Genomic DNA, 20437 nt, shown 5'->3' on the forward strand with positions numbered 1-20437 from the left:
GCAGGAAAGAATTGGTCTTCTTTTACTTTGGCTGTTGCCCTTGTTTGTATAATAAATACTTATTGGGCACCTGCTGTAGGCAGTCATTTCATTGAATGTCCTCTGTATCACACCCTCTTTCCCTGAGGAGCCCACAGTATTTTATGGGAGAGAAGACCTGTATAATTCATAAAATTGACAAATTTCTAAAAGTAAAGTGCTGGGAAAGTTTAGAAGATGAAATATATTTGATTAAAACTTACTGAGCTCATTCTTTCCCCAAAGTTTTTTGGTCTATACTCCTGTCGATATGACACCCCTGTTTCCCATTCCCATTTGTAATTGATAGAGAAAGAGCTGAATAGGTTGTGTACGTATCAAGAAATTTTCCATTAAAGAAAATGGACTCATCACCATCAAAAAATATTTTAAGCATCACTAAGGTGCTGAACGTGCTATACAAATTAGATACGTTGAGGACCATTTTTTTTCAAGGTGTTTTCTCAGAGCATGATCTGGTTTTATTTGCAACACATCTCCATGTAGCAGCAGATGTCATGATCTGTATTTTCCAAATGAATATTGTAAGATTGAGAGAGAGGCTGAATGACCTGCCGACGGTCAGTTGATGAGTGGTAGAACCAAAACTGGAAAGATGGTCTCCATTGGGGACCATTATCTCCAGCTGGTTAGCTCACTTAAGCTGTTTCAGCAATGAGGGAGAATCATAAGTTCATTTCCTTGATAGAATGAAGAAGATTGAATTTGGTGACAAAGAGATGATGAGTGACTTTGGTGAGAGAGCAGTTTCGATAATGGCTGCATCATTTACCTACATTTTCCAACTCGCCTCTGATGACAAGGCTTACTGCTTAAGAAATATGGTCGATCGTTGGTCCTCTCTTCTCCTGGAATACCACCTCCCTGCAGATGGGTCCTCACTAATATTTTTTGTGAAGGTTACATAAGTTTTAGGCCTGCTACAGTGATTTTGTTTTGTTTTGTTTTATTTTAATTGAGGTGAAATGTACGTAACATAAAATTAACCATTTTTAAATGGGCAATTCATTGGTATTTGGTATATTCACAATGTTGAGCAACCCCTGCATCTGTCTATTTCCAAAACATTTTCATCACCCCTAAAGGAAACCCCATACCCATCAAGTAGTTCCTTCCTATCCACCTGTGGCTGTGTTTTATAAAGCTTTAATTTTATCATATACACAAACTTGCATACACATACATTCATACTATATACATCTATCTGTCTGTCTGTCTGTCTATCTACCTACCTACCTACCTGCCTACCTAGAGATTGGAAAGTTCCTGACAGAGGATGTAATATGTCCTAATTATGTAAGCAAAGAAGTATATATTTAATGGATGTTTCTCCATCAGGAAAAGGAAACATCCCTTGCTTCTTTTTAACCTTTCTGTATATTTCTCTTAAGTTCTCACCAGTTAGTAATTTATCAAGGAAGAAAAAAAAAGATAGTAATCAATTCTAAGCCTTTTATTATGTGAAACTGCTGTGTTCCTCTTCTTATAAGAGAAACTTTCTCATAACGTTCTTCAACATTGAGAATTTTAAACTGCTTCCCTTATCTTAATAGTGAGCAATCATCTGGATTTTACATTTCTGTTTTGAAGATTCAAAATGATTGAACAAAGTAACTTATTTATAAAAGGTTTCATTTCTTGGAAAGGAATCAAAGGGGCATTCTTACTGTAATTTTTATTGTTAAAGAAATTACTATTGTTTATATTTATTTATACCTTTGTTATTCCAGAAAAATATTTGAAATAGCCAGTAGCAGAGCTTTAAACTGTATATCTTTAAAATTAAGAAGAACTAGATCGCATGCAAAAGTGTCTGGAATTTAAATATTAGAGAAAGTCAACTGAATTGTATTTTAAATGTGCTTGAAGATATGACCTATTTATTGTTGGTCACTTGGTCTTCTATTGCTCAGTGTTTGAGGTTTTTTTAAATAACCCTAGCCTAATGGAATAATTTCCTTTACACTTCCTTTGCATAAACATTTAGTACAAACTATAGTCACTTTCATACATTTTCTAGTTGATTGTTATACGTCTGAAATCTCCCAGCTAGCTTCTAATGAAAATTCTGGCCTCCTATTTTATTTATTTATTTATTTTTATGTACCAAAGCATCTAGAAGCTCTGCTGTGAGTTAAGGCAGTGAAACATTGCTGGTTGATTTTACCTGAAAGTTTGCCCTGGGTATGGGGGAGGGGCAGGTGTCTGAAGGGAGGTGGCTGATTGGACAGAGAGGTTGACAATTTGCATACTTCTTTTTTTTTCATTTCACTCTGTGCCACAGAGTTATACATTTGGTAATTATTTCATGCTTTTGTTTTTAGTTGAAAGTACTTAGCGCCATACGTTTTGACAGAAAAAAAGATCATTTGTACTTCTTTCAGCTTTGTGAAAGGGAGGATGGGATAATAGTTATACAGTGTACCATGGCAGTGATTCCTGTTCAAAACTTTACCAGATTGGAAACTCAATGTTCTTAACAATTCTCTTGGTAAGTAGAAGATGAAGGCATCTGTTTGAAGCACCCAGTGTTAAGTTTGATGCTTCGAAGACCAGCCTAGAATTCATCTTTAGCTGTACTCAACGTTAGTAGATATCATTTACTAATATGAAAAATTGATCTCCAGATTCTTTAGACCAATAGGTGATTTGGAAGGATATTCTTATCAAGTGCTAACAACTCTGATCTGGGATTTGCAGTGAAAAGACCAAGGTTAAACAACAGGATCCTACTGTATAGCACAGGGAACTATATTCAATATCCTGTGATAAACCATAATAGAAAAGAATATGAAAAAGAATATATATATATGCATAACTGAGTCACTTTGCCATACAGCAGAAATTAACACAACATTGTAAATCAACTATATTTCAGTAAAATAAAAAAATTTTTTCTTTTAATTTCACACAGTAATATATGAACAACAGCAAAAAAAAAGACCTAGGTTTTAACCTTTCTCGTGCTGTCCTAGAGTCATTTGACTACTGGGAAGAGAAGGTGCTCTCCCAGCTTCTGTCTCCTAATGTATAAGATGGGTGAGAGAGTTGACCACTTGGGTAGGCGATCAATCTTAAAGTGATTATTAAGTAATGTAATGGATGTAGAAAGTCTTTGTAATTTAAAATACTTTGAAAATATCAACTTTTCATGACGATTAATCATAGAATTTCACCAAATTTCCTTTTATACAATTAAGTTCAAGGTCAAAGAAGGTGTACAGCCGTCTGTGCTGTACAAACACAGCCCTAAAGACACTGGGATTGGAGGAATAGGAATGGCACATTTAGGGTTGCACAAGGTCAAACTATAAAGTAATCAGCATTTTTCTCTGGTGCTGCTTTCCCTTCTGGTAAAGCCCTCTCTGTACCCTCATCCCCTCTTCACTTCCCTCTCATTCTTAAAAATTAGTTCCTGGGAAAAGATTAGAGACCTTGTCACATCAAAGTGTAATAACTGCTAACAGACTATACAAGCATTTCCCAAGATGGGGGATGATTGCAGGTGTGTTGAAAAGTGGGTTTGTGACGTGGAATTATTTCCAGGGAGGTAGACTTGTACCTCCTGTAGTATTGTACATTGACTAAGGTCTGCTGCAATGGTATTAATTTGTTTACCCCAATAGTGACCAAACTTATTTGAGCTTAGATCCCTTTTTAAAAATCACACCTATTAACATGCAGTGAAGGATGTGAGCTCTAGTCCTAAGGCATCAACCTATGACCTTAGGGTCAAAGGGAAAAGGGCGGGAAATGGTCCTCTTTAGAACTCTTAAATAGGGATCGTTAGAGGTAATTGCCTCCACTTCCGAAAGACAGCTCAGCCCTAAAGCACATCAAGACGTGAAATGTACTCAAATCTATTTTGGCAGAACCAATGAATGTTTATCTTTCTCTGCTTTATGATGTTATTCTTAGTTTGACTTGTGTCTTGTGTGCAGTGCGTTTATTCATTCATTCATGTGTGCATTTAGTAACTACTGGGGCCTATTCTGTGCCAGGTACCATACACACACACACACACACACACACAATGTACATTTTTTCATAACACTTTTTTAAACTTTATTGTTTCTGTGATGGACCATCGTCAGCAGGCCTTCTTAGCCTTCAGCAGAGTATAGAAGAAACAACAATAATCAACATCAGAATAAACCTAAAATTAATTTTCCTCTTTCTTGTGGAATCATATAATTTGTTTTCATCCTGAAAACATGCTGCCCTCATTCAATTGATGAAACCATGTCATCAGAGGTCACAAAGCTATTTATTGGCAGATATAACTAACAGTATTTTGATGTTCCAATACCTCCTCATGACCCCATAGTTATCACCTAAAAAAAAAAAAAGCAAACAGTTGGTAGTGAAAGAGGAAAATATAGTATTGAGATGGGAGCTGATCCATTAGAAATAATTGATAGTCATGAATTTGATGTGACAGCTGAGATAGAGATATGAAATAATTTAGTTACATCTGTTTATGATTGAAGATAACTAGAAATAATAAATCACATTTTTCTTAACATTACCTTTAATTTCTAATGAACATTCAATAAATAAAAGCTTGGAAACAACTTAGGTGTTCAAAACATATTAAAGACATGTGATGGGCTTAATATCTACAGTCTTTTATCTGTGCTGATCCTAAGCCTGGTCAGGAAGCCGGTTCCCCTGTGAATAAGTAACATAAGGAATGTAACCAGGAAGAAGTCAGGTTTCACCTGGACCAAATTTTACGCAATTAAGTAAAGTATTCCAAGAGATCTTTAGCCAGGTATAACTTAATCGATTTAAGGCCTTCTCAGGGAGGGCCAGGGTGCTCAGAACGCTGGTAGTGGGCATTCCCGTGACACACCACATTGACAGTAATAGCAAACATACAGTATCTGCTCCGTCAGTGCCAAGAGCAAGAGCAATGCAGGTGTCAAAATAAAAAGATGTATTCGGAGCCAGAGGCTGGTAAACATAGACGGGACTGTAGTCACACTTCACATGAATGCCTTAAGTAATAGTGTGGTGGGGTTTTTTTCATCAATTTAGCATATTGGGCTTCCCTGGTGGCGCAGTGGTTAAGAATACACCTGTCAGTGCAGGGGACACGGGTTCGATCCCTGGTCCGGGAAGATCCCACATGCAGTGGAGCAACTAAGCCCATGCGCCACAACTACTGAGCCTGCACTCTAGAGCCCGTGGGCCACAACTACTGAACCCGCGCTCCACAACTACTGAAGCCCACGTGCCTAGAGCCCGTGCTCCACAAGAGAACCCACTACAATGAGAAGCCCACACACTGCACCGAAGAGTAGCCCCCACTCGCCGCAACCAGAGAAAAGCCCGCACGCAGCAACGAAGACCCAACCCAGCCAAAATAAAATAAAATATTTATTTTTTTAAAAATAAATAAAAGATGAGCAGAGATTTCTATTAAAAAAAAAAACAAGTTTAGTATGTTGGTATTTAGTCACCACTAAACCCCAGTGTAACTCTCAGCAGATTCTCTGCCTCTGTCTGTTTTTAGTACTGTCAAACAAGAGTATCAGGTCCTGCTGCTACATGGCTCAGCTTCAGGTCTGAAAGACAGATGAACGGTCCTCCTTGTAGTAGTGCACAAGAACTTTCTTTGTGCCCTGCTTACTGAGGTCATCTTGTGTTCTTCTCTTTGGGCCAAACAGCATTCTCAGCCCCTTGTCTGCTACATGGCCATAGAGTATGTAAAGGGAATCCAGAGTTCTACAAATCTGGGTTTAGCTAGGCGTCTGTGACCACCTTGGAGAGAAGCCCCTTAGCAATCAAGAGATCATGTTAAAGCTCAAACTCGCAAGAAAGATGACATGATTTTGAATGTCAATTTTTCCACTTAACGAGCTATGTGACTTGGAGCAAGTTACTTAATGTGTCTATGCCTCCAAATTCCTTCTATGTAAAACTGGGATGATAAAACAATAGGGTTGGTGTCAGGACAAAATGAGGATATGTAGTTTTGCTGGGATAGTGTCTGGCACGCCCTAAGTAAATTTGGTGTTAGCTATTTTTTATCACTGGCATCACTTTGTCATGCCAACAGTGACAAGAGCTTGGTCTGACAGATATTGGGACCAGATCCCTTTCCAGTTCTAGAGAGTGTTAAGTTATAATACCATAATAAATGGTTCCTCTTCTTTGTTTTTAACTGTTAACTCCCTGCATATATCACTGAGATGGCTGCATGATAATATGTGAAAACAGCTTAAAATCTCAAACGTTCTATATCTATGATATATCCCAATATCATATGTGTGATACATCTATGATATCATAACAGAGTGAGCCTAATCATACCTATCTTCACCGTTTTGCTGCCTCATGTTTGCAGTGATAACACACTGATACTTGTAAAATACTTGTAAAATAATGGGACACTATGTAGATCTAAATCACAATAATATTGCTATACAATTATTAGTGGTTCTTAGTTGTTTTTTATTTTTAATTAAAGCAAAGTTTTTTTCCTTCCTTGTAAATTTTTAAGCTACACAGACTCTTTTTTAATAGGTTGAAATTTAGAGATTTGAAAAATATACTGCAACTAGCTATATTTAAAAACATATTGCCTTTTAATTTGAAGAAAGGAAAGAACAAGGTAGAACTGTCTGGCCATAAAGAACGTCAGGTTTTTCTGTAGCTCTTGCGGTTAATAATAGGTCCAGCTCCCTTTTTTACTGTGTCATGGCCAAGCCTGCTGCAGGCTGAGTGTGCTGGTCGAAAGTGCATGGGCTACAGTCTACCCATCCTGCGTGCTTATGTGCTTCTGATCCATTATAGATCACTCAGATCTCTGCTGCTCCTTTCTGTTGCTTTCTTTTGGGTCTTTTAATTTCTTTTAATTGAGTTACACAATTTGATAGAGATGCAAAGAAGGGAATTAAAATTCTTACAATTTTACTACTTAACATAGAAAAGGAAATTTCGTGGCTGAGAAGGATAAAATTCTTGGCTGTAATTCACTTGTAGAGTTTAGCTTCAGGTTTAATATACTCATGAACGGATAATCAAAACTCAACTGATATTCGGAAGGGTAGAAAAGTTATATGTAGTATTTGTCATGGAGTGTTTGGATATATGCTCAAAATGACTTGTGTTCTAAATATATTACATACTCAAGGAATTTCTTTTGGGGGTTCATATTCATATTCTTTTTCATTTGTTTTTTGTGATGCACTATGGTAGAGTGAAGACAGGTCATTGCTGTTAGTAGAAATAAAATATGAATATCATATACATGAATGGTACATTTTATACATGTCTAGATAATTGTGATTTTTTTTTCAGACTACTAATAAAAATAGTTTGAGGAGTAAAACTCTTCTTATTGGGAGCTACTTTGTGGCACTTAGAACTATTTATTTCATTCCTATAAAAGCTTCAAGTGATTGAGATGGAAATAAAAGCTTCACAATTGCAACAGACTATACCTCTGAATTTTTTTTCATGTATAATTAAATATCCATCTATTTGTCAATATACTGCAACATTTATGTGTTATCTCTAAACTTATTTCCTGTTTATGTGATAATAATGCAAAGTGGCCTTTAACCATCATTTGGAAATGAAATAGGATCTTTTTCCATTAGTAAATATTCCTTGACTTGGTAATATATACTGAAAATATACCAGATGACTAATTTTTATTTCTGTAGTTGGTTTTTGTTTTTCTTTGCACTGTTGGGTTGTGTGTTGCCTTCTTTTTAATACTCCTGAGCATTATTCACTGCCTATAAACCTTATGACAACTTATTCAACTCTGTTACTTGTATCTGCTTATTAACCTTTTATGCCATTTTACTACCCGTTGGAATATTTAAGTTATAAAGTTAAAAAAGACTTTAGGAAGTAGAGTGCCAGGAGGACTGGATGAGAAGTCAGGAGCCCTGGGCTCTGTCCAGGCCCTTGGGTAGGCATCACTGCCCTATAGCCATTCTTTTCTCTTACTGTGACCCATGTCCTTCAAACAGTAAGAGTTGAGGTCCAATACGGTTAGTTGCCTGAGTAGTGAGCTGATCCCCCTACAAGTACTTTTCCCCATTAGATGCTGGGAAGCATCAATGCATGTGCCTAGGTTTGTGAACATCAGTGGCACATCATAAACTCTTGGCACTTGAGTGTCTAACTGTCACAGTTTAGAATATTTGTGAAATCTCCCAAGGTGTGAGCTACCAAGTCAGCCTCGCCAGCGCTTGGACATCTGAGGCACAATTGTGCTTTGCTATTTTCTACTCATTATGGAGCACACAGTAACTCTCTTTAAGGATCTGAAAGTCTCCATTACAATGTTTCAGTTATTCTCAACTGGTTCTCTTTGGAAATTATTTATTCAGAGGATACTTGCAGATCACAAAGAGGTAGTAGTGTTAATGAATGTTAAAGGTCTACTGCACAGCCCAGTGGCTATCACCCAACCCCACTCAGTTACACGCCTCATGATACACCATCTATAACCACTTCTCTTTATCCCCTCCAGAGTTCAGCTTCCCACTTTGGGAAGAAAGTAACCAACATATATTGGTTTTACTGTCAGCATGCCTTATCACATTTTATTTTCTTAAAAGGTAATTATGAGACCCCACAAGAATATTTCTATTAAACCGTGGCCAAAGTACAGCCTTGTGTTCATAGCTAAAATAGTTTTTCTTTTTTGCCTCTTAAGATCAAGAAATTGTTTTTTAATGGAAAGAACATAGACTTGGATGACTAGTTCGAATCTTTCCTTTACCACTTGGTGAGTTTTTAACATGGAAAAGTGGGTTAACTTTCCTGAGTCACATTTGTCCAGATAATTAAAATAAAAAAAAATAGCGGCACAACATTAACACAATTATCTGATTTTTTTGCATGCTTAGTAAGTGCCAGGTATTATTCTAGTTGTGTTTATACACTTTATGCCTTTTAATTCTTACAAGGATTTGGCATACCAGGCACTGTCATTCCCTCTTTACAGGCAGGAATCTGAAGACCAGAGAGGGTAAAGTAACAGGTCCAAGGTTGCCTAGCTCATAAATGGTGGAACTGGCACTTAGACCCAGTCCTGTCTGGGCCAGTGCATCTGACCTCTCTGCCGTCCTTCGGCTGTATGAAATAGGAATGATACTATTAATAATGTCCATCTTGTTTGATTTTTATGAGGATTAGAAATAATGTGTATGGAGCTCCTGGCAGAAAAGCTATTCCACAAGAGGCCCTGAACAAATGGTAATCATTGTTATTTTTTAAAAATCTCCATAAGTGAAAGTGACATGCCAAGACAGGTGAAAATGAGCACCTCAAAGGGAAAAAGGTAGGATATGCATTCTACTCCTTCATTTTGTTCGTTGGTTTGTGTGTTGGCTTGGTTTTCTTCTTTTCTAGTAGACAGAGGTTCTATTTCAAAGAATGTGTCACATTGTTTCTTTGATGATGGAACAGATGATAATCAGAACATTGGTTGGAACAGCTAATGTGCCATAGTCATACATCTCAAATTACAACAAAAATTAAATCTGTAAAATGAGAACTTTTAGAGTTTTTATTCATTCAGGGTTTACTGTTATCTAGAGAGTTTTGTTGAACTCAGAATTTCTGTATTTGTGATTTTGTTTTAAATTCAGGACTGTAGGAGAAAAGATAATGGTGCTAACTTTGAATATTAACTAGCTATTAGTTTTCCATGAAGCTTTTTTTTAAAGAATTATTTATTTATTTATTTATTTATTTATTTATTTATTTTTGGCTGCATTGGGTCTTCGTTGCTGCACCCGGGCTTTCTCTAGTTGCACAGCGAGCGGGGGGCTGCTCTCCGTTGTGGTGCGCGGGCTTCTCATTGCGGTGGCTTCTCTTCTTGTGGAGCATGGGCTCTAGGCACACAAGCTTCAATCCTTGTGGCACGCGGGCTCAGTAGTTGTGGCGTGCAGGCTCTAGAGCGCCGGCTCAGTAGTTGTGATGCACGGGCTTCGTTGCTCCGCGGCATGTGGGATCTTCCCAGACCGGGGATCGAACCCACGTCCCCAGCATTGGCAGGCAGATTCTTAACCACTGGGTCACCAGGGAAGCCCTTCCGTGAAGCTTTTATTAAACAAATAGTTCACTTAAAGGGCTGTAGCCTTTGAGCTTGAGCCAAGTTTCCCCATTTCCAATTTTGCAACAAAAATTTCACACTTCTTTAGTTACTCTCGTGGCAGGAACTGGAATGCCAAAGGTCACCTTGATCTCAGATACCTTATCAGAAAAAAACGAAGTGTAGATTTTTGTTTCCCTTTAGTCTTTCCTCAAGTTTCCTTGACAGAGTCACTTCAATACACTACAATACAAGCTGCAGTTCGGGATTCGTATTTCATTTTCCACTGGACTGATTTTCTTGTGTTAGTCAGTTGAAGATATCTGGGGTGTTTGTATTGTTCTGTTAAATTAAAAGCTATTTTCTTTAACAAATGTGTAAGTCATCTTTCTATTTACCTAGGGTATGATAATTAAAATTAAGTGGATGTGAGCTTTTCTTATTGAATTTAGTATGTCTATTAAATACCTTCCTGCAACCCGTACTTTCAAGTCCTTTGAGAGATTGGGAAAATAGTTGACTGAAATAAAATAATGAGGCAGCTTACTGGTCATCCAGGTTACTAAAAATTAAAGCATTAAGGATAAACTGAAGTGATCACTCTGTTTTCACAAATATCATCCTATACTTCCACCAAGATTTTTAAAGAAAGTGTAACCATTAAGTAGTAGAAAATAAAGAGTAATTGATGGTTGCCTATCTTGAGCAGTTGCTTTGACCATTCCATTATTGAATTTTCTTATAACTAAAATGTGGGGGACAGGTTTAAGCTAAATCTTTGATTCCTTCTACTTTAAAAAATATAATAGTTCTATGTGATATTTATTTATATCAACGAATATATAGAGCACTTACCTTAAAAATAACTTCCAAATGGGAAAGATGAAGTATATGAATTAAGAGGGAATAACATTGTACCTGATCAGTTATAATATGAAGAAAATTTATAAAATGTACAGAAATTGCCTTTTTTAAGAAGCTATAAACAGTGTTCGATTTGTTAACAAAGGCTTGCACCTCATCTAAAGAATCTTAATTTGGCTACACCAGAAAAACAGAAATTGTGTGGTATGGTATAGCCTCAAAACTTTTTTAACCCCATAGATACTCTTTTTCATGCAGGCAGTATTTCTGAATTTGGGATAAGTGTGCTTATTCTCAGATCTTTGTGCTTGACCATAATTTACAGTCCAAGTAGCCTCCTTATACGAGCAAAATTACCAAAGATTTGTCTTTACCTCCCAAAAGAGGTATCAAATAATTCTACCCAGATCTGGGAAAAAGATGAATCTGGTTAGGTGCCGTCACATGGCATGTATTCGATGTACGTATATAATAATTTAATAATTATACTACATGTTTAAGGGTAATGTAGTAGAATATGTAATTAAAATTATATATTATCCTAAAAGAATTTATTTTGATTGTTTTAAAATAGAAGGTGATTTAATAATGTGGGAGAGTTTATTTTCAGTTTTAGAGTAAATATATTGATTTCTGAAATTTGGGAGTAATACATAGTATATTTAGCTTGTATTAATACTGACTGACCGGGAACCTGTCAGACTAATAGTCTGTAGGTATATTATAGTTGTTTGTGCTCATTCTGTCATTAGAATGAGATGATCTAATTTTCAATTTCCCCTTTCCCTAGAAGGTAATATTTTTTTCATCTTTTAGCCTCATCTCAAGACCTCTAATACATTTAGTAGTATTTTCCAAACTGTTGGTCAGTTGTATAATTCTCAAGGAAATATTGGGTTTTGCTTGATAAAGTTAGAGTATTGATTTGCTTTGGGGTTCCTGGCTTACGTTTTATTCTTTATCCCTAAAAGATACGTGAAAAAGTTTTCCCCTTATCGTAAGCCCTGTAGAAATAGAAGCAAGGAGCTGTTTACACATTTACAATATGACTAAAATTTAAAAATCAAATGAAATCTAGCCCAGGAAAAATATAGGGCTTAGATTCTTTCATGACTTAGGAAGAATCCTTGTTTTGTAAAGTGTGCAAGGGTTTTTCTGGTTTATTTCTGTTTTGTTCAGTCTCCAGGACCTCCCAATTTCAAGGGCACTCTGGGGCATACGTAGCATTTATTTGATGTATGCATGTGTATGCATATTCTCCCACATCTGTCTCTGTGGCCCTATCCTTTGTGAAATCCTAGACCTTGTATTAGCGCCTAGTTCGTGATTCTTGGTGTTCTGAGAACAATTATATAATTTTTCTCAGGGTGTTTATTCCATGTGCGCTGTGAAAAAAAAAAATGGGAGTTATTTTTTGGTAACCCTGCAGTTGCCTTTTTATTGGTGGATTTCTTTTTTCTTTTCCTGTGACCTGTGAATATCACCAGAGGTTCACTGCCAGTTTTGTGAGCCGCCCGCTTCAAATTGGAGGCAGGAAGGTATCCATTTTCATCAAGAGGATGACAGCGTTTCAGTCTCTCCGACCATCTGGAGAGAGGAACTTTTGGAGCAAAAGGGAACGGGGATTAAAAAAAAAATTATATTTAGCAGAAAAGGCAAGGGGGAAACCCAGTGAAAGTTAAACTATACCTTATGAATTTATGCTTTTCTGCTGTGCTGTCTTCTTTAAAGCAAACATAAACAAGAAAATACACAAGCTATTTTTATAAAGGACCGGTTCCCCAAGTCTCCTGAGTATTAATAAACGAATGTAAGTAAATTAGGATTTTGGCAGTTTTTAAGTTTATTGAACATACAAAGATAATAAGAGCTATAAATGAGGGTTTTCCTCCCCCCTCCTGTGTACACACTGATTGTCGGGGGTCTGTGTAGATCTGGGCTTTTAATGGCCCTTTTCATGCATCTCTACAAAAAGCTAACACTATGGGAATTTAATATTCCAAGATCTGTGTGTCACTTTCTGAGATCTGGAGAGTGCATTCATTTTGTCTGTCTTTTTTGTCTCTCTGTCTCTCTTTCAATTTTAATTGAAAGGTAGACAAAACGGGAGAAGCTTGAGGCAGGTGTTTCTCTTTTTACCTTTTATATGCTCATGGGCCATTTGTGTTTAAAAAAAAAAAAAAGAATGCTTAGGCTCCCAGGACAACCCTATGGGTATGATATAATATATTTACAACCAGACCTAGTTCTCAATATTCTTGCCCATAACCGGAAAATATCACACCTGGTTTTCCATTCACACAAACCTACTCGGCCTTTTTTTGATTTTCTGTATTCGGAAAGGGGCAGTGTTTCCAGGGTTTGGTCGGATCTAGGATGGACGTGGTAGAAATTTTGCCTTTTGTGCCTGCTTCTTGTAAAGTCATGGACCTTGAGATGCTTTGGTCCAGGCAGCAAGCAAAACTAAACGGGCTCTTGTTCCCCAGGTTTATGCTCCGTCAGCCAGCACTGCCGACTACAATAGGGACTCGCCAGGCTACCCTTCCTCCAAACCAGCAGCCAGCACTTTCCCTAGCTCCTTCTTCATGCAAGGTAAGACACCACCTCTTCCGAGGGGAAATCCACGGGTCTTTTCATGTCATATGTGGGACAGAAGAGTGCTGATCCGTGACTCAAGAAATGGAATAGGAGGCAAGTGTAGAACACTGAAGGTCATGCTCTGTTTTAGGAATTGAATTCATTTAAAATAAATTAATTAAAACTTCACTAAGACTTATTTTTTAAGTGAAAGCCACTTGAGAGATCATGAGTTAAGATTAGACTGGTTTGCTTACTTAGAACAGATTCTTCTTGGGGAATGGTCTTCCACGACTGATCATTTCTGTGTCTTCACTTCCCGAGAAGAGTATGTTTATATGTTTAGAAGAGTGTGTATTTTAAGCATCCCGGATTTAGCCTCCTAGGAACAAATTACCCTCATATATACCTTTATATAAAAATGTTGGACACTTACAATCACTTTTCGGCCTTTTGGCTAAGATCAAGTTTAGTATCTGTTCTTATCAGTAAAAACGTTGGCCACTTATTAACTTATAGGTAAGAACAAGTGTCCCATTTGAAGATGAAGTGACCTATCTAAAGTCAGGAATATTATTTCATTACACAGCAAAAGCTCTATTCCGACATACGGATTGAGGGCCCAAGACCCAGCTTTTTTCCCAGAAAAATATAGAAAATTACAGGTTCGTGGTAGATAAAGTATATTTAATCCATTTAATTGTCCAGTGTATTTAATTCAGTGCACATGGATGTGCGTTCCCCGAGCTTATAATCTCACCCCTGGTAATACAGCTCTTTCTGCTGCTTAGAAGAGACCAAGATGGTTGAAATGACAGCAGCTGCTTATGAGAGGAGACCGTCCAGAGGGTGCAGCTAAGGCTCCATTCCCTATACCCCTGGGACACTTATTGTCAAAATGTGATGCTCTTGTTTCCAGGTTAATTCTCTGAAATTCAGATGTGGGATTCACCAAGAACCCCTGTATGCAGACTTCACTCTTTTTGCATTGGCAAAGTGCCATGGGATTTCCTTCTTCGTGCTCCTCCCGGAAGGACCATGCCATGGGAAGGGGAGCCACTTGGGGCAGCAAGTCCCAGGGAGGTGACTTGGCATCTCCCTTAGATTACAGTGGACATACCCAAACTCATTCTGTTTCAAAGGGGTTTGTTTCCTTTCCCTTCAGAGTGTTAGCTCTTTTGAGTTGTTAGTTCACATGTGAAATTCCACGGAAAATCTATAAAATTGAATCGAATGGGTCCCTCGGGAATAGAGAGAATTGGTTCCACACGTAATGGAGCTCCTGTTGACCAGGGTCTTTTATCTTTGTGACCTGTCCTCGATGTCCCTTTCGCTCCAGGGGAACAGCAGGTATGTCACTTGGGTGTGTTCTGTGCCATGACAAAAGGTGTATCCCCTTCAGCTATAGATAGCAGCCACTTGGGCACCAGCACCTCTCTTTTATGACAAGTCAGAGAGAGTGTGCTACCACTACCGGTGCTTATAGAGATTGCCAGCTCAAGGACTCATCACTCAAAGCTGAATTTCATTGAGAAAATTGACAGAAGGATAGATTTCTTCTGTCTGCCTTCAGGAAGGTCACTTGCTTAAACCGTGCACACTGCAAGGAAAGATCAGGTTGAGTAAAGCAGTAGGCTCTTCTCCGTAGCAGACCACGCAAAACAAACTACGGGGAACGAATTTGCTTTTCTGCATATGAATACCCAAGAAGCAAAAAAAAAAAAATGTTTTTTGAGTTGACATTTATGATGAGCACAATTAATTTGCACACATCTAATTCTATTCTTTCAAACCCACATTATGCCAAGATCATGGGATGTGATAAATATTAATTTACTGTGAAAAGCATAATTTATGTAAAATGTGTATTTTTGTAAGTCTGCATCGAGTAGAGTGTCTGTGTTAACAAATCCTAAATGTATTTCCTTGTAGGGCATCATGTCAGAATGTTTCAGGAGACTCTTTTTCAATGATAGAGATTCTCAATTTATTTGCCATGCATGTCATCTCTTTGAAATGTCAGTGGTCTTAAACTTCATGTTTGAATTTAAGATGGCATCTGAACTTCCACAATCTCAGAGCTAAATCTGAAGTACATGAATAAGAACTTTTTAAAAAGTCCTATGTTTTTACGTTATGATCACAGAAACCGTACGTCGTGATCCCATTTCACATCCATGTCCTTCAGTAAGGGTCCACAGTGCCCTGAGAATTCAGGTCTTGAAGAAAATACAGTTTAGATGAAAGATATTCAGAGACTGTCAAGAGCATATTTTTTTTTAGTAGCTTATTTTAAACCCACTATTGTGTGACCTCTTATTTTTAACTTTAGCTTCCACCTTCTAGTTAAAACTCTTTAGTTGTCAAAATCACAGACATGATTTTGCTTTCATAGTTCTTAAGACATCTCTGGATTATTCCTTCCTGCCCTGAAACCATTCCAGTTTTCTGAATTCTAACTTCTGGGGTGAAAAACTCAGGGAAAAAAAGGCTTTATGAAATATAGTGTCAGATTTAACTTGCCTATACTGCCTACATTTTCAAAAGGCCTTTATTAAATAACGTGTAAGGTGAAAATACTCTTATTTTCAAGGGAGCAATGCCTGCCATACAATTAACACCTAGCTGATGGCCTTGTATATATCTGGCATTTAATAATTTTTGTTAAACTACTGAAGGAAAGAAAACTTGAACTGAGCAGTAACATAGATGCTCTGCTCCCTTAATTTGAGAAACCCAGACCAAACAATAGCAATCTAGTAGTAACTTCGAGGCCAGTAGGTCCAGAGAGTAAAAAAAAATCTGTAGGAATATTTTTAATATGGTGTTAATAAAAGATTAACTTGGTATTAAAAGATACTTCATATAATTTCCATATAATTTTAAACCTCTTTTTAACTCACAGTTTTATAAAATCCAGAGGCTCTCAAAATTGTCCTTACGGTAATATCTACCTTACGACATGTGTGTACCCTTTTAATTGCTACTGAAGGCTTACGATAGCTATTTAACTATATACCAAAATACAAACATTTAAAAGGAAGTCAAAAACTCAGAACTATATACATGAGGTTCCTCTTCCCTACATACCAGAATGTAATTCCAGCTTTAATTCCATCTACTCTGTGTGTCACAAAAATGAAATCCAATCTGAAATCAGAGATTTTTTTTTTCATTATTACTTATTTCTTTATATGCTCTCAAAACTTGTAAGCTTGCCAACCCTGTAATATCTCAAGTGTTTTATTTTCACCCCAAAATTTAGGAACAGTTTAATTTTTTAGTTGGTTTTCATAGAAAAAAAAAAAGGGAGACCTCTAAGAAATGTTTTCTTTAGCATTAGCTACCTTGCTGTCTTGACATAGTTCTATGTAGAAATATGTTCTGTTCTTTTACAGTTAAATTTTTACTAAGAACCCTTTAACTCTGTTAAATATTTATATTTGTTTGGCAATATAGAGCCACTTGGGAAAAAATAATGAGACTGTCTTCTGATATAATCAGCTCACCAACACAAAGATGAATATACAACAGGCAGTCATTTTCCAGGATATGAAAACACCCTACTCTATAAGGCAAGGCTGAGTGCCTCAGAAAAGTCATGGTTTTCTTTGTCCTTTACAGATGGCCATCACAGCAGTGACCCTTGGAGCTCCTCCAGTGGGATGAATCAGCCTGGCTATGGAGGAATGTTGGGCAATTCTTCTCATATTCCACAGTCTAGCAGCTACTGCAGCCTGCATCCACATGAACGTTTGGTAAGGCAGACTCACTTGGTAATGGGGACAACACAGCTAGTTTATTAAATTTCACCCTGTCTTTGCATGCACGTACACATGGACTCTATTGATGAATGTAAAACTGGCACGTACCCGTTATTCTTACAGTTGTATTGTTTCTGCAGTCAAAGACATAAACTCAATCAGACCACCTTCATAAGCCATATTCTCTTTGTCGCTGTCCTTCTGTTTATTGCGTTTTGTTCTGTGCTTTCTTTATCACAGTGTCATCGTCCCTTGGTACATAAATACATATTGTATTTGAGTTGCAGAATTTTAGCTGTGGCGGCTCCTTGGGTTTTTTTTTTTTGGTTTTTTTTGGTTTTTGGTTTGGGGTGGGGTTTTTTGCTATCTGTAGTACTGAAGGATATACTGCAGGGGGCAGAGTGATAGCCAGTGGACTTTGAAAGTAGGTGATAACACATCTCCCACGGGCATTTCCATTTCCCCTTGACCGGCTTCTGTAGCTGGTGACAGCTTTGAACTCTTGTACCACACCTGAAGGAAAGCGTTCATGTTTCCTATACACTCCCATCAGTAACAGCAACCATGGGGCTTCTGTTTAGATCAGATTCCCAATTTTCAGTATTTTAGCTATACTTCCATACCCTCCAATACTATACTCATCCATCCTAGTATGTGTCTTTATTCTGGAGGAAGTAACGCATCAGATGTTTTTCTAACCTCAAAAACTACCACAGCCCAGAACCCACTGATGAACTTAAGTCTATCACTAAATGGAGGAAAGAGTACTTCTAGATCATGAAGGTTTGGGATGCAGATAATATGGGACCAAGTATCTTGCGCAGTGAAATGGCTTTAAAAAAGGTATGAACCTCTAATCTTCAAAATACAAAAGAGTATGAAAAATCCAGTTAGTGGGACTTATATTACTACTCTCCATCTTGCGATGTGCTCCTTTTTCTTCTAATACCCAGATTTATGTTTCTTTCTCTGTTCTAATATAGGAGATAGTACTTTCTGAATTTCTGTGGTCTTTATTCTCTTTTGCTCGGTCACCAGAGATATTGAAAAGGTGACATATCCTATTCTGATGACTGAAAACATCCCAGAGGTTAAGATTTCCGATATCCTTTCAAGTATCAATTTAGTTAGTCCTAGTGACAGAGACACTGGGAGGTCAGTTAGCTTATCCTCAAATGAGAGATAAATGATGGAGATGGAATTGACCTTTTTAAAATCATCTCTCAAGTTTGAATGTGGAAATCAGAAACTATCTTAAATTTCAGCACATTTTCAATAAATAGCAGATGATTTACTTTCAAATTTCTTCTTCTCCCACCTCCTACTTAGAGTCATTAGCATGAAAGCTTAAAGAAATAGCACTTATTATTATACTAGAATTTCTTCTTGGCTAACATTTTTATTTCGCCATCATCATTTTGCACTTCTCTAAAGAACCCATGATCAAAATTGTATGTGTCCTATAGGCAAGGAAAGTTTTGATTACAAATAAAAGACTTCGGCACCGTACTATATGTTGGAATTTCATTTGACATTTACTTTTCTTCGCTCCTGTATTTCTTTCTTCCTTTATCATGCTCTAGAACTTCGACTTAGGTGGTTTGATTTTTATCCCAATCGAGTTCACTGCATGGGGGAAGCATGTTGAAAATGCGCTCAAATGCACAGAAAATGTAATTTTAAAAAGGAAACCAACTACACCCTTTTAGAAAAGTTTGCTGAACCAAAACAATATTATCAACCAGGAGGAAAGATCATTTTGAAGGAGTAACCCAATAGGTTGTATCAGGTGCTATATTTGTAATGTCATTTATCCACCTCAAAACAGTTTTCATTCTTAACATGATCGTTTAGCAGATCTTAGAGATGAGGGGTTTTGTTTTTCAGAAGGGCAAATGAATTAGGTCTCTGGTAATGTATCCTGATGAATTTTCTCACTGATAGGGAAACTATTGAATGATTATATCTAGTAATCATTGTGATTTCAGTAACTATTCAAAATTCTCTTGCTGAAGTGACTTCTAAAAATCTGAGAGTGATTGAGAATCATTTGAGTATACAGTAGGTGGTTAGTTACCTTTCATTTCAAAGTAATGGTAGTTCCTTAAAATTTTCATCTGGAGGGCTTCCCTGGTGGCTCAGTGGTTGAGAGTCCGCCTGCCGATGCAGGGGACACGGGTTCGTGCCCTGCTCCGGGAGAATCCCACGTGCCGCGGAGCGGCTGGGCCCGTGAGCCATGGCTGCTGGGCCTGCGCATCCGGAGCCTGTGTTCCACAACGGGAGAGGCCACAACAGTGAGAGGCCCGCGTACCGCAAAAAAAAAAAAAAAAAAAATTCATCTGGAGCTTTTGCCCAATTCTATACTGAACAAAGGAATAGTTTGAGAAAAAGAAGAAAGCTTTCCTTGGATTACTTTGGGTGTAATTTGGCCAAATTAGTATGTCTCTGAAGGTAGCACATTTTAGAAACATTATTGCCTTTATCACTTTATACTGTGTTATAATAGAACATGTAATCACAAAGCTTAAAATCCACATATATCAGTAGCAACTGTCAAGTCACCCATTTTGATTCTTTAAATCCCCTGAACAGTTTCAGCCTCTACAACAATCCCACAGCTAATCACTGCTATGTCACAGATACACATGGAAAATCACTCAGAAGAATGGAGTTTGTGGTTAAGCTTTGGGATGAGCTGTTGTAGAAGGCTTAAGTTTGGAATGACTTGGCAGAGTTCTTTTCAAAAATAGGATAGAGTCCCTGCAGTCTGGCATGGGTTAGGCATGGTCTTTGTACCACACAGGGAAATAGTCCTGGGAGTCTGGAATTTTAATATAAAGGAAGTGCTGTTGTCTTTCATTGTTTGTAACATAAAGTCTTACTCCAGTGACTCTCACTGGGAGCGATTTTGCCCTACAGGGAATGTTTGGTGATCTCTGGAGACATTTTGGGATGTTACAACTCAGAGGGGCGTGGTGCACATAGGTGCTGCCGGAATCTAGCGTACAGAGACCAGGGATTCGGGAAACATACTACAATGCGTGGGAGGAACCCCCCTACACCCACACCCAACTCCTGCCAAGCAAAGAACGATCAGGCACAAAAGATCAACAGTGCCAAGATTGTG

At 37.6% G+C, this 20437-nt stretch overlaps 1 protein-coding gene and 1 pseudogene across 36 annotated transcripts in view; both read left to right on the top strand.

The window, feature by feature from the left end:
• The window catches only part of TCF4 (transcription factor 4), a 361473-nt gene that overhangs the window by 290040 nt on the left and 50996 nt on the right, over positions 1–20437 (top strand). For all 36 annotated transcript variants that reach the window (XM_004266118.4, XM_033421470.2, XM_033421468.2 and 33 more), the window contains 2 exons: positions 13456–13561; positions 17171–17304. In XM_004266118.4, the coding sequence (XP_004266166.1) occupies positions 13456–13561; positions 17171–17304 (240 nt within the window). The remainder of the gene's footprint in view (positions 1–13455; positions 13562–17170; positions 17305–20437) is intronic.
• Positions 13984–14157, top strand: LOC117200051 (uncharacterized; annotated as a pseudogene).

This window comes from Orcinus orca, chromosome 15 (assembly GCF_937001465.1).
Source record: "Orcinus orca chromosome 15, mOrcOrc1.1, whole genome shotgun sequence".
NCBI classification, from domain to species: Eukaryota; Metazoa; Chordata; class Mammalia; order Artiodactyla; family Delphinidae; genus Orcinus; species Orcinus orca.